This window comes from Lepisosteus platostomus, chromosome 13 (genome assembly GCF_059453375.1).
Source record: "Lepisosteus platostomus isolate fLepPlt1 chromosome 13, fLepPlt1.hap1, whole genome shotgun sequence".
NCBI lineage: Eukaryota > Metazoa > Chordata > Actinopteri > Semionotiformes > Lepisosteidae > Lepisosteus > Lepisosteus platostomus.
In genome coordinates, this window is record NC_142623.1 from 33148103 (window position 1) to 33162937 (window position 14835).

At 36.5% G+C, this 14835-nt stretch overlaps 1 protein-coding gene across 5 annotated transcripts in view; it reads left to right on the plus strand.

Moving 5' to 3' along the window:
- LOC148650461 (glutamate receptor 1-like) overlaps nt 1–14835 on the plus strand; it is an 84563-nt gene that overhangs the window by 4736 nt on the left and 64992 nt on the right. For all 5 annotated transcript variants that reach the window (XR_015926136.1, XM_088604282.1, XM_088604280.1 and 2 more), the window contains exon 3: nt 12531–12770. Coding sequence is in view for 4 of the 5 variants with exons in the window: in XM_088604282.1 (XP_088460408.1) it covers nt 12531–12770 (240 nt within the window). In the remaining variant the exon portion in view is untranslated. The remainder of the gene's footprint in view (nt 1–12530; nt 12771–14835) is intronic.

Genomic DNA, 14835 nt, shown 5'->3' on the forward strand with positions numbered 1-14835 from the left:
CTTTAAGCTGCCATCAGGTAATTGTCTCCTGGAACGAGGAGTTGATTGATCAGGTTACAGGGAAAGCAGTTCGCGGAGATAAATGGTAAAGATAGTTTGTACATAGTTTGTAGATAGTGTGCTACTGTGAATATTATGTTGTTTTTATTATGTTGTTTTTGCAGTAATGTTACATTTTAGTAACAGAGTATTCACTGAAATTAAGTCTTTATTAAGAACACTTTCAAAATGTAGAGTGTCATGGGAAATGACATAGGATAATCACTTTGAACTTAATGTTCTGAGGCAATAGATTTGCTCACAAAGTGATCCCCTAAATGAGATGAGGATGAGGGAATACAGTATAAGGCTTTTGAAGAATTATTAGATGGGTTGCATTTTCAGAGGTTAAAGATATGAATAGAGTTCTTTCTGTAAGTTATTGTTTATGTGCTTAATACTGATGTCACAATTATTTTTTAGAACTAGGTCTCAGTAGTATGTCTAGCCCCAGCTTAAATTTTTCATAGAGGACAGTTAGGATGCAGAATTGAAAATACAGAAAAAATTATTGTTTTAAGACTAGGAAATGTCTTGTTTTATTGAAAGGGATGTAGTTCCTCAGCATTAAACTAGTATTTGCTCTAAATGCGTGGAATTTATACAGGAAGAACCATACACTTAAGATGGGAGAGACTCGTTCATACCTTTAAAAAGTACGAATGTACTTACTCCTGCAGTACCAATGCTGTGCCATAATATTCTATCATTAAAGTGATGCAACTGGATTTGGAATGAGTCCCACATATTTACAGTAACTTCTACATTTAGCTCCTCAATAATAAAAGTGTTTGGAAAACACTATACAAGCACCATGATGATATCCGTTTCAACAGAGAATTGCTCTATATGCTTTTATGATGTCCTAGTCTAGTTTTGGCATATTAGACATGGCTGAGCACTACAGGACATTTCCCTTAATTGGAATTGCTTTTCAAACCCCTGCAAGTGTAATACAACTACTAACAAGAAACCTGAAGGTCCATTTAAACAATGTGTACACGAGTGTGTATACTTTCAGTTTGTCAGAAATCTTGAGGAAAATATATTTGCTATTCTTTTCCTGTTATATTTGCTGTAATCCAAAAAATAAACCTTCTCAAAAGAGTTTTAAAAATAATTATTTGTGTAGTCAAATAAGAAGTGTGTGCCATTGAAAAGAAGCAAGAGACTGTTCTAAATAGAAATCACTCTGAACTTGATCCTTCCTTCTGAAGTTTCATTACATTTTATCCTTTCTAAACTTGATTTTCAGGCTTTACATTCACCACTAAATGGAGATAGCATGGTAGCTTTTAAGTAAACATGAATATCAGTTACAATATCCTCAAGCACCAAAATTACATTAACATAATCTACTATTGAACATACTGTAATTAAAAAGAAGGGGAAAATACTTTGTTACAGTCAGAAATTGAATAATTTCCAGCTTACTATTCTCTTGATATGCAAGTAAAACAAAAAAGAAATCTTAATACAATTGTGTTGCGTTTCTGGCTTTTAAACAAATGCCGTGTGTTGTCAAGAGATAGTTACCTTAGTAATATGGTAGATCACTGGTCTCTAACACATAAACAAACATCACTAACCTTGTCCCACTAGATTTTAAGGCCTTTATGACTATTTCTCAAAGACAGCAGTGCTGCAGTGCTTGAGAATGTTCTGTAGTGTGCAGCTGTAGTGTTTTCTATTCCAATTCACAATTTAATTGTTAATGGAAGAGCTACTGTACAGTATACAGTATGTAGGAACAGTCATTCTATCCTTTTCACAATGTTACAGATACAGTTTTGTGGGGGCAGTGCAGTTTTTCTTTTGAATAGTTTTTCCCCCTACAAACTGTATTTTGTACTTCTGCCTACCTCTGTCCTTTCTATACATTTCTTTTGTGGATCCCACAATACTACATTTACTTTATGCCATGTCTGTGCCTATTATAATAAATACATTAGTTGAACAAAAATAATGCTCAAATTTGAATCACCTTCGATTATCTTGTGTATTATGTTTATTTTTCGTTCTACTTTTAAGTGGTTTAAAAAGTCTTAGAGAACCAGAGTTACTAGGACTGTACAGCTGGAAATAAACAAAAGCCGTTTAGTGTACCTGAAGTAAATGTAGCCCCTAAACACTTGGTTTATTTTTGATATGCCTTGAACTGACAGCACTCTGGTTGAGTGAAGCTAGACTAATCATGACAATCAGCCTGGATCAGGACTAATAATATGCAGTGATTAATGAAATGAATTCTACAGGGGAGGTCGTTGCATTTGTCTTTCATCACTGGGAGGTCTCTTTAGGATCAGGTCAGAAGTGATCTGAGTTTTAAATTACAGTGTTGATGATGAACAGTGCATCACCACTGAAAAAAACTGAACCGAAAACAGGGTGGACGTTATTGAAAGCTAGGACCTACTGTTTATTCAATATGGTGGTCAATGTGTGCCCGGAATGACCAAAATCCTGAATTACTTTGGAACATTTGCACGGTATCTTGTAGTTTATTGGAAAAGCATAACTGATGTCTTCATGTTGATTGTCACAAAAAATATGGCATCTTTTATACCACGATTACAGTTAATAATCTAGTACTGTATATTATGCAATTTACAAAATCTGTTTATCTTTTTCCCTTCTCTTTTAAAACTGTTTTATATTTTTATCATATATTATACAGTGGCCTTTTTTGGCAGGTGAAGCTTGTGATAATTTTTGCTAGCGTGCAGATTTGTGCATGTTTTTTTTGTCATCCTGCTTAATCGAAAGCATTTAATCTATTATTTATTATCTTATAGCTTAAATCATTAGTCTCTGGAGTTTGATTTATAAATATTTATTACAGTCCTGGGAAAAGACATTATATTTAAAATTCTTTTTCAGCGTGAGGGAATTGACAGCATTTAGTGAGAGCAAGACAGGTTTCCTGGAGAGAAGCTAGCTTTTAAATATTGATATTGTGCTGTGAAAAGGTGTGTGAATGATATGTTTCAGCAGGGATTAATTTAGCATTGGGAATGGAGGAAAAAATAAAGAATTTGCCAACCACAGCACTCTTCATTGACCATAGACAACTGGCTTTTTTTTCCACACTGCAAATGAAAGTATACTGTATATCATACAACAGGTTACTGTTCTGGATACAGAAATCTCCCAACTATTTAAGCTTACATATCACTAAGATATAATCTTAGATGTAATGACAAGATGTAATCTTCTGGTGGTCTTTGTTTTGTCCCTGATGAGCATTATTCTACATCACTACACCACAGAATATTCCAAAATGCTACAAAGGGACTGTTTGAATGGCAGTAGATATTTTATGATCGCTCTTAAGGTAGGATTTGAGCACAGGGAGCGAACGTTGTCATGTAACTTCAAGGGCATCATTTAGCTTTTCGAGCATTAGTGGAGCACTACCTTAATGACAGAGGCATTATTCATTTTCGTGACATTCTGAATGTATACAGTCTAAGTTGACAGCATTTTTTTTGACATTTCTCGTTTATCCCAGGGATGCCATATAGAGACTTAGCGATTAGTCTGTCAAGTGATTAATAAGATGATAATTAGAGTGGTGGTCGGTGTGTGAGTCTGAGGGGGGGATCTGTGCCAGCTAGCCCAGAGCTTATTTTCAGATAATTAGCAGGCCTTGGAACATTGTAAGAAACAACTAATTGTCAGTGTGCTTGCTGTTGTTGGATAGCCACATCTTTGATGAGCTATGGTTTAAAGCTTACAGTATTGAATGGGGAGTAAAACTAAATACACCATGTATGAAGACAAAGATATCTGATTTATGCACCTTGTATCTGAAATAAATTATGGTTCATCAGTGCTGTTGAATTAATTTCAAAATCCATGTACTTCATATACAGTACTGTACTCGCATTTCTTTTATACTAAATCGCTGTGTTATGTGAATACTGACAATACTTGTTGCATTTTAGTTCCTCTCATACTGTATATACCTGTAGCATGTAAGTACAGTAGTAGAGTATATATCTTCATACATTTGTATGTATCTGTGTATGCTATACATACTGTAGATTCAGAATCTAAAGAAATATTCCTGTAAAGCCTTGCACAGCATGTTTGTAGTACAATTCAGTGTATAGATTTTAGTTGATAGTTTTTGTTGTTAAAATCACTTTCTAATTCATTATTCATGGCTTAATACACTGTGATGCCCACGTACTGCTTAACTTAAATGATGAAAACTGATTAGGGCAGAAGTGATGAGGTGATTGTCAAGCCTGGTGAAAATCGATAAATAAAAACACAGGAACAAAGATGTATTCTCTGCCTGAAGAGAGTAATTCCTGGTATATTGGAGAAGCTGCTCAGGGTAGGCTAGCCAGCACTGGGGCCAAGTCATCTTTAGTGATAAATCCAGGTCTGTGTGTAAAGCATCCGGCTGGACACCAACAGGTATGCTGCAGATATGAAGAATGGTATGTTAATTGTTAATTGTACAACAGACCCAAGTGTGGAGGTCTGTACTCTACTGAACTTGTCGTTGTAGTGAGTCATAGCAGCCTAACTACATGGTGCTACTGTACAGTACATTGATCCAGTCCTGGGATCTCACTTCCTGTCCTTCCTACAGGCCCAGGTACAGTACAACACCATTCCAGCAGGACCCCACATGTCCTCACACAGCTCATATACAGTAGCTTCTGTTCAAGATGAGAATGCCCTGTGTATCAGAGCCCTGTTGAGCACGAGCTTGACGCTTGATTGTCTGGGCTCTATGAGAGGAATGAGACACAATCCTCCAAGAGAGAATCTGCAGCTTAATGCAAAGCATGTACAGCATTGCAGATGCACAGACTGGTACTGTTCCCAGCTGTGGCCACACATGCTACTCTCCTGAAACCTCCTCAACAGTAGACACCCTGCTGATGATAAATGTTAATCGGCATAATGAATTTACCTTCATTTAATGTCACGTCTATGCAATAAAATGCCAGTGCTGATAATAATGTTGTGAATTTGTTGCAGTAATAAGTGATAATTAATAATTTACTTTTGATGCTCAATATGGACAGTTCATACAGTAGATCGAACAGCAGCGTGCAAATAGACTGAAAAAGAAAAGGAGGTATTTATGTTGTACACAAGGTTTAACCAATTAGATGTCATTTGTTGCAGGACGTTTCTGAGAAAATGTAACCACAATTTAGTGAGCTAGTTCTGTCTAGATAAACTGCTGAAATGTCTGTTCTTGTCTATCTATACTGTAATAATTATAGCTGCAATAAAATCTGATGGAGAAAACACATTCACTGTTTCTCTGCCTGATTGTTCTTCTATAGCCATCTTCATGTAGAGCCGCCTTCAGTATCATTCTCCTCTTTCAGTTAAAATAAATTTGCCGAAGGAATTTTTCCGTTAATTAATTACTAAGGGACATGGGCACCAAAGTACAGCTTCACAGTGACTCTTATTGCCTGTAATGGACTAGATGTACAGCATTACTTTGATGCCAGAGACATGAGATCCGTACACTGGCAAAATAAAAGTTAATTGTTATTAGTGCATGAATATATTATAGATATGGGTTTCCAATTGGAAATCAGGCAATTAAGATCGGGCTCATTTGTCATGTGCAGTGATAGGCAAGAAGCAATTTGGAATGTATGTTTTCGAGCTTCTGTACATACAGCATTATTACACGATGGAAGACTTGTGTCGTATTGTAGAGGAGCTGGAGTAAAACATTGCGAAGTTGACTGCCTAAGACTGTGAATTATGTGACTAATTATCAATACAGCAAATGTAAATACATTGTTCTGTGGTAAATGAGTCACAATTTTTAAAATATTATTAAGGAATGTTTTTTAACAGTTATCTCACCTTCCCTAAATAAGAAATGGAAAATATTTTTTTTTCTCGTTAATCATGACATGTTTTGGTTGTCAGGACTACCTTTGCGGTGTCATCCACCTGAGTCTTTGAATTTCTTCACTCTGCAAATTTTAGCAGTTGAGATTATTTATTTGAAAACTTCAGGTGTTGATTTGTCTCAGAAATCTACTGACCTTGCAATGCAATGTGTTCTTCCTTTCGGCTGTTAAGCACCTATCATTTGGGTGAAATGAAAAACAAAGTTTCTCAGGTTTTTTTGCATTGTCAATCACTGTTTTTTAGGGAAACAAAGCTGCAGGTTTTTGTTTTCCATGGATTGTGTCAGGTCTAATTTTCATGTCCTCTATTCACATACAGTAGGTCTTGGAACACACACCACAAGTTTAAAAAAAACAAATGTAGTGCAGTTCTGTTTATTTGTACGGTTCCCAATGGGAAATGGATAAACAAGCAGGAAACCAGTATTCAATGAGCATAAAAGGGTATTTTGCTATAAGGGCAGAAAATATCCAGGTGGATTGAAACCCAGTCTGTGGCTTAAGCTGAGCCCAGATCTTAAGAGATTGTGTTCCTAATGGGCAGGTGGTGGACTGAGAACAGGAGAGAGATAATGGGGCACAAAGCAGAGACACAACAACAGACGAAGACGGCTGCTACAGGCTTAAGAGACTCACCAGGGCCCTCTCCAGACGCTGCAGGGGCATCCAAAGGTTTCAAGTCCCTTGTCAAACTGGCTTAATTTAGCCTTGGACATCTTGTAAGCAAATCTCCATCTGTTATTGAGCTCCGGTTCAACCCAAAATATTAATAAACATGAAATGTTGGGCTCTTAAATCGGGAAAAAATTGAACACATTGTAGGAGCAAGGGGAGTGACTCACTGCTCCATTTAGTGGTCAACAGGACGTTCTAAAATATCATTTTAACTGTGCCAGTAAGTTCAAGGGTGTTTCATTTGTTTCTGCCCGATACTGAGCAGGGCTCACTGAGGATATTGGTAGGATTTCGGATGGAAGTGGGGAGGCAGCCTACACAGTTGTTCCATTTGGCTTTTGGCGTATTAATACTTCCTTATGATTGCTCAAAACAAGTCCTCTCCTGGTCCTTAGTCAGCAGCTACAGTAGGTCAGTTTGGGGACTGATTTGCATACGATTAATGCATGTTCTGCTATCTTGTCTAAGACAGAAACTATAAGTTTGCTATACGTTTTCTCATTGACTGTTTTCTTTCAAGTAACTTGCAGTGAACTTGTGAGAACATTGTAGATAATATGAACATTCTCGAAGGCAGCTTTTTCTAGGCATAGATTGCTGAAAAAACCTTTAATCAGGCTTTCATACTTTTTTCATTAAGCTTCAGTTTGATAATTCTGCTGCACAGAAACTCACTATCACTGAACTGATAACCATGACTGCCATGATTTCAGGACTTGCTCTGAGGTGTTTTTTCGATCAGTTTAGTCTTTAGTTGGCCAGCAAGGTCATAGAGATTAGGCTTGCCAACAAAGAGTGGAAAATAACACTTTTATCACTTTCTCCGCTTATAATATATGTATCCTTTTCAATTTTGTACATAAATCCCACCACAGAACCTTTAATTCAATGTTTAAATCTCTGATGTGGAAAATGATAGGTCTTTTACATTACCTTTTGTCAACAAAATGGAGGTTATTCATAAAAACAGACATCCATATCACCCTGTTAAACCACCATAAAGGCATTTACCTCATTTATAAATCCTTTGCCACTGTAACATGACAGTAATGTTGTACTAACAAGTTTAAAGTGCCAAAAGCTTATCTGTATGTGTCAGGACAGTCAGTAGAGGTCAGTATGAAAATAAGTAAGTGCCTAAGTCTGACTACTATGGTCATTGTAAACTGTTGTGGAAATGGGGTTTAAAATTGAAATTAATTGTGACAAGAAGGCAACAATAACGAAATTCTGCACTCAGTAATTTCTTATTCTGAGAGGGGAGTTAGTGGAAAAGGAGCTAAAACACATTTGTTATGATCCGTGTTGAGATAGTCACAGCTGGTCTACACATGATTTGTAATACAGTAGGTGAGTGAAATGGGTATTAATGTTGAAGCGTCATAATTCTCCTTACTCACTACATGGACATATACAGTAGGAGATTAGGTGTTTCTTTTGGAAACTGTATTTTTGCACTTTTGTTGGCATACACAATGTGTGCAAAAAACAACTTAGCAGCATATTATGGTAATGGAGTGGTAAACTGTTTCATTTTGTGGCCAAAATAGAATTAATTTCAGTTATGTGAATAGAAGTAATTTCAGTTATTTTAAAATATTTTTCAATTGCAGTAGGACTTTGTAAGAAAGGTTCTGAACAAGAGGGTTCTGTTGTAACAAGATTCTGCTCCTCTAGCTTGTTTTATTGTTATCAGTTATGTGATTCCGGGACCTCATTCACATATTTCCTAAAAAAGGAAACACATTGTAGGAAACATTGCTGTAACTGAAATAGAAAGACTTATTGTGCTGTGTATAAAACTAGGCAGGAATACAGGCTACAGAAGATAATCTGGTCTTTTTAACAGACTTGGACTCTTTATGAAAGGTAATTTCTGAGATTATTCAGTATTCTGAGATTATAATGATAGGTAATGTTATAAAATAATGATCAATAAAATGGAAAATTGACAAATGTAGCTAATTGTCAAATTAATAAAAAATGTGTAGTTCACAAGGAATGACAAACACCCAAAGTGAAATTGTGGCTTAACCTGCTTGGCTGAGGGCTGGCCTCCTGGCCAGAGGACAAGAAGACCAGGACCCCCATGCAGGGTGACCAAGGGGCAGTTGCAGAGGTGGAGAACGGGTGCAAGAGAGAGATAGGGATCTCGTAGGTATTTATAGCGTTTGGGAGAGGTATGGATTGTCGGAGCGATTGCTAATTACTGACAGCTGAGTCCGATTGAGCTTGGTTGTTGTCATCCCTCCCGAACTTTTGTTATAAACTCTATAAAAAGGCCGTGGAAAAAGTTATATAAACAACAGAAATGTAAAATCTTATCTAAAAATTGACAATAGAATAAATTCCATAATGTGATTGCACACCACAATACTGCAATGATCAGTAAACAAATAAAGACAATTTTACCGTCACAGGATCTGCACAAACTGTAAAAGCTTTTTTAAAATCTGACAAGGACTGTCTCTTGACTGGGAAATCTGTGTTTTGAGTCACAATTAGAAAGACAAATAATCATTTTGTGGTTTTAAACTACTGCCTAACAAAATAGATATTGGAAGTTCAGATACCCCCCTCGCCCTTTTGACAATCTTATCTATCTCAGTCAAGTGGTTTTGTACCTACAGTATATGTCATCAACAGAAATTATATTTGTGGGTAGCCGTAGAAACTTTGAGTTCTATTTTGTCTTTTTGGATCTTTTCTTTTCAGCAGTAATATCAACACATCTCTGCGTTCTCTACTTTATTTATTGGAATTGTTAGACCAATAAATGTGTTTGCATGGAGGAAGACTGTCTATTGCACATGTGAGCCCAAGCATGTTATGTGTATTTAGTCGAATGCTCCATTAAATGTGATCTTTTTCCTTGGTTGACCCGAAGTCCCACTGCGGATCCAGTTCAGACACCATGAAATGGACTGAGCATAGTCTTTGTTGATTCAAAAACCCCCGAACAGTATGTTAAATAATGCAATATGGTTCCCATGGGTAGCTGGATTCTCAAGGGAGTATGCAGGCAATTTAGAATGTGAAATACAGTCCGCAGTTGAGTTTAGTGTTCTGTGTAATATGCAAATGACTTCAATTCATGAAACAGATTAGCTTACATCAGCATGCATCAGGAAAATGACTTTAAAGACCACCTGGGGTCTAGGAAAATTTCCAAGGATTCATATTTATAAAATCGGAAATTGACAACCTTTGTCTCTGTATAAATATTTTAAATTTATAGTACAGGGACATAAGGACACACAGGTGAAAGCAGAATTTCATTGAAAGCGGGATTTCAAATCCCTGCACCCCAAAATCATTCCATACTTTGTGACACAGCAGTCTACTATATACAGTAGTATGTTTGAAGAAGCCCCAAATAAAAAAAGTGAAGAAGTGAAAAATCAATTCCTGACTGTGCTAAATGCAGTTGTCTAAACTAAAACAAACACCTATTATGTTATACATCATCCTGACAGCAGGTAGGATTTAACGTCTTTGCAGATGGGGTTCATTGTTGTAATTGCTTGTTTCACAGTTTTAAGTTTGATTAATTCACTTTCTTTTTGAGTAATTTAATTGCACTAAAAGCCCCAATCAGAACTGTTTTGCTATCCTGAGTATCGTATTATACCATCGGTCATTTTATATTGATGCTGGAAGTTATTTCAGTATTAACTCAATTAGTCTCAGAGGCCATGCTACACTAGATGAACTATTGGATTTGACATTGCACAGAAGAAGAGGTAAACTGTAAATTAGTCTCAGTTTGCGATTGGACGTGATACCCCTGGCACAAGAAATATCACAGATACAAACGTTTCTCGATACACAATCAAAACATTTAACAGGAATTCCAGTAGGCTTGAAAGTGAGTAAGTATCACGCAGAGAAAGTAAATGGCTGGCGCAGTCATGTTGGTACAGGATGCTCCTCTCAGAGAACAGATCAGAAACGGAAATGGTAAGGGAGAATAATATTGCCAAGAAAGACAGCTGTTGCTGAAGTCATTTACTGTTGGACTGCAGAAATTGCATAGTTAGGGAGGCTTGTTGACTCTGACCCCCATGATCCAACCCCAGAGAAAATGAAAAATCTTTGAGGCAGGACAACATAGATCGATCTGCATAAATGGTCTAATTGCTAATAAAAGGTGAAGCACCTCAGATTAAAGACCGCTAGGCCTGGAGATTGATGCAATTTCTCTACTGCCAGAATCAGGTTAGCCTGATCGGTCGCCTGCACCTCACTCCATTTCAATGTTCTACACGGACAATCGGCGAACTGCTTGCGTCCTGACCTCCAGTCGAGCTCAGTGTTTGGATTATTTTCATCTGTCTGTCTTCCTCTCGCGGCATGAAAGTGCGCTTCACACTGTGACTTGGGCAGAGGTCAGAGAACAGACTGGAATTTCAATCTGTTTAGTAAATACCGGGCTGCGAGTTCCACCGCAAAAACCAGGCGGAATGAAGAGGGCAAAGGAAATACCAGGACAAAATCACTAAAAAGGGAAAACAGATGGCAGATATTTTGGCTTTACAGGAAGTTCCCGCTCTTAAATACAGCAGAGTGGACCATAAAAAAACCATTGCAGTGTGAGATCCAGCCGCTAATAATAACCTCAATTAAACATCTGAAAGCAAAGTTTAGTTGCATTGATTAACCTTTGTTTACACATCTTTTAGACAACTTGTGATTTCTGTGTTTTCTCTGAATTAGAAGTTTGCTCTAGTATTACTACAATTGTAATTTTGATTAAAAAAATTTTACCACAGAAAACAAATAATACAGTACATTGTTAGCCCTAAATAAACATATTTGTGTTTTTGCTTTATTCTGATTTTGATCAAGATGTTATTAATGTACCAGCATTTTGACTAACAGATTTCAGTAGCAATTTTCCAATTTCTGTTGAGACAATTCTACAATTTCTCTTCAGAAATTCTACAGACTTTGGAGACTTTTATAACAAAAGAAACACAATCTTGGAATGACATTATAGGAAATGTATAAATTAATAATAACAACAAAAACATCATAAATAATGCCATGAAATTATAAAACACTGGAATAGTTCTGAAGTAAAATATCCTGTTTAATTATACTGTAGCTAATGAACGACAATAAATTAAATCTGTGATGTACAATCACAATGTGACCCAAAAAATTCTCAAGATTATAGGTTGTGTTCTGCTTATTCTGCTATATCATTAAGAGTCAATGACAATTGCATTGCACCTGTGTTTTTCTCCTTCCCTCCTAAAGTGTGAATAACACAGAAAAGACCCATCACTATGTCAGCTTAAACTGGCATTTAAATTTAAGAAGATATAGCAATGGAAATGACTGGATGAGAATGACACTATTCCTGTTCAATTACGCCTGTCAGACCACTTAAACCATTAGCCAGTTAGTGCTGTACTGTATTTCCTCCCTGCTCTAGTGCAGTTTCAGTTCCTCAGCTGGAATGTAAAAATAAAAATAGATCATTTGGTTTATATTTTTGTTGAAATATTATTTCTGGATTTGAAACTTTTTTTTATTTTTCAGTGTTACTTAAATTATATTTTGGAAGTTTGCTTGCCCCAGAATTTTAATGCACAAATTCACCCGGCTAATCCATAGAGAATGTCATTGTTCTGCTGATGTTATGCTGTATGAAACGCCATAAATGCTTGGACAAACTAGGTCCATTTTGAATAGAAAAATGTGGTTTTCGAATTTTAAAATAATTCAAACATGCACTGGGTGTTTCTTTTTCATAGGAAATCCTGATTAGCAATAGTCCTAAATGAACAGCATGGATTTCAACTTTAGGTACTGGTTTCACAGACCCTAGTTAACGTTTTTCACTGCGTATTACCAGGTTGAATGTTTTCTAATCATCTAATAACCTCTCTCTTTTTTTTGCAGTTTGTTCACAGTTTTCTAAAGGAGTCTATGCCATCATTGGTTTGTATGACAAAAAGACTGTAAACATGCTGATGTCTTTTTGTGGGGCTCTCCATGTTTGCTTTGTGACCCCGAGTTTTCCCATTGAAACCTCGAACCAGTTCGTCATACAGCTGCGGCCGGAGTTACAGGATGCTCTTGTCAGCGTAATCGACCACTACAAATGGACGAAATTTGTATACATATACAGCTCAGATTCAGGTAAGAACAGCGGTTTTATTATCAGGCACTGCTTTTGTTTCATGTGGTTAAAATCCCTTATCCTTGGCTTTATCTGGAAGGAACCAAATATTTTTTTCTGGTACTGTATGAATATGGTGTGAATATTTGTCCTTTATTCTTAACAGCCATTTGTCAATTCTTAGTATAAGATGACAGACAGAATAACATATTTCTGAATTCAGTCATTCTGCCTGCTTTGCTTGTACAGTCTTTCCCTTAATGGTCTATGCCTATAGGCTATTTTCCTAAAGGCATGTTTCTTGATCTGGTCAGGTGCACCTGAGGTGTAATAAATGCCAACTCCCTACAATTTGCCCTCCAATTTTTAAAGTACTTGAGCTTGCTAGAGTAATCTAAAATAGCTGTTTTCTTTCTATGTTGTCCTTTCTTTTCTAATTTTATCTTGTACAGAACACGCTTTTTACAGTTACACGCTAAGCCCTTTAACATTCTGTATACAGTAGGGGGGACTGAATTTTTTAAAAGCATACTTTTCAGATCCAAAACTATGTGTTTCCATGTGTCAGGCACTCTGCATGAAAACACAGCGGACAGAATTCAAGAATCTAATATGCAATGTCATCTGGTATAGCCCTGTTGAAGTCATTATACAGTTTTAGAATGACAATAGCAAATGTCAGGCCATGGGGATAGACAAATGTAATTTCTATTTGAACAAAGGCAATTAGAACAGAGAAAGGTACTGTATATCACAGCTACAGCTTTGTCCAAACACTCGTTTCAAGCGATGACTCATATTTAGAATCTCCCTATCTTTTTTTCTCTGAATGTGAAACTTTGGTTAGAGATTCTTACAGAAATAGAACATGTGCATATTTTGCATTGCTTGCAAATGCCATTTTGAGAATGAGATTATATTCGTAATATATATAGTTTTCCTGTCCATTTCTGCTTGCTTCCAAACCTGTTCACCTGGTTAGTAGTGCTATACAAAAATGTACTCTTACATTAGCTGTTTTTTTTTGTTAGATATAATAACTAAACCTGCTAAATTATGTATTATTCAGATTAAATTATTAGGTCAGTGAAAATAGGTTTCGAATTGTTGATTGTGAAGGAGATACAAACCTGTTTTCAACAGGAAGGGTACCCAGCTACAGAATCCTTGCCTCAATTTAGGTGGCCACTTTCCTACCTATTACACCGAAACGGAGCGAAATTGAGTTATTAGGCTGCCTTTGTTCATGTGTAGCGTAATGAATCTCTTAGACCCATCCCTAGGGATCAAAGGAAGATGGGGGAAAAAAACATACTTCATTGTTAGTTTTTCTCAGCTTATTTAGCCTTATTTATTGTGACTGTTAGCGGGGGGTTTTTTTCCAGAGAAGCTGTGCTGATTCAGTTGCTGGTAGATGATGAATGATGAAAGCTGTTGCCTTAGCTTAGGAAGTGACAAAGGTCGATATCCATGGAAGGAATGTTCAAGCGCATCAGTGGTCAGAGCAATCAATCTCCATAACCACTGCAATAAAATACAATATAGGACGAAGATCAAACGATTGCTCTGTAGGATCCTTCATCTCTTCAAAAGAAGAAACATTATTTCTTCCACTCCCTGTTAAATATTTGATATTTTATGAGAGTACATGAGCTGTAACAAAGATGTTTGGCATGTTTCTGACACATATTACAATGTTCATCTTGTATATATTTTTAAAGACAGGGCAGTCCAGAATTATTATCCGTTTTCTAGGTTGCTATCATGTGCCTAGGAAGGTAAAGCCAATTAGTTGTCTTAATTGAGGCTTATCACACCATCCATTCCATTTTTCCTGCTGTTGTCGAACTTGACTTTTCCCTCAGCCTGTAAAATAAGTTATTGTTTTATTATCTCCAGCAAACTAGTTTTCTTCAGGAGGGTCTGTGCACGTCCTTATAGGAGGGTGCTGCAAAGGACAGAATGCTGTATCCAGTACAAATAATATTTCTTATTTTGAAAAACATTTCAAACAGTTTAATGTAGTATCAGGGAACCACAGGGTCTCATTCACTGAAAGGAATAATATGTCTCTCATGCAGTAAG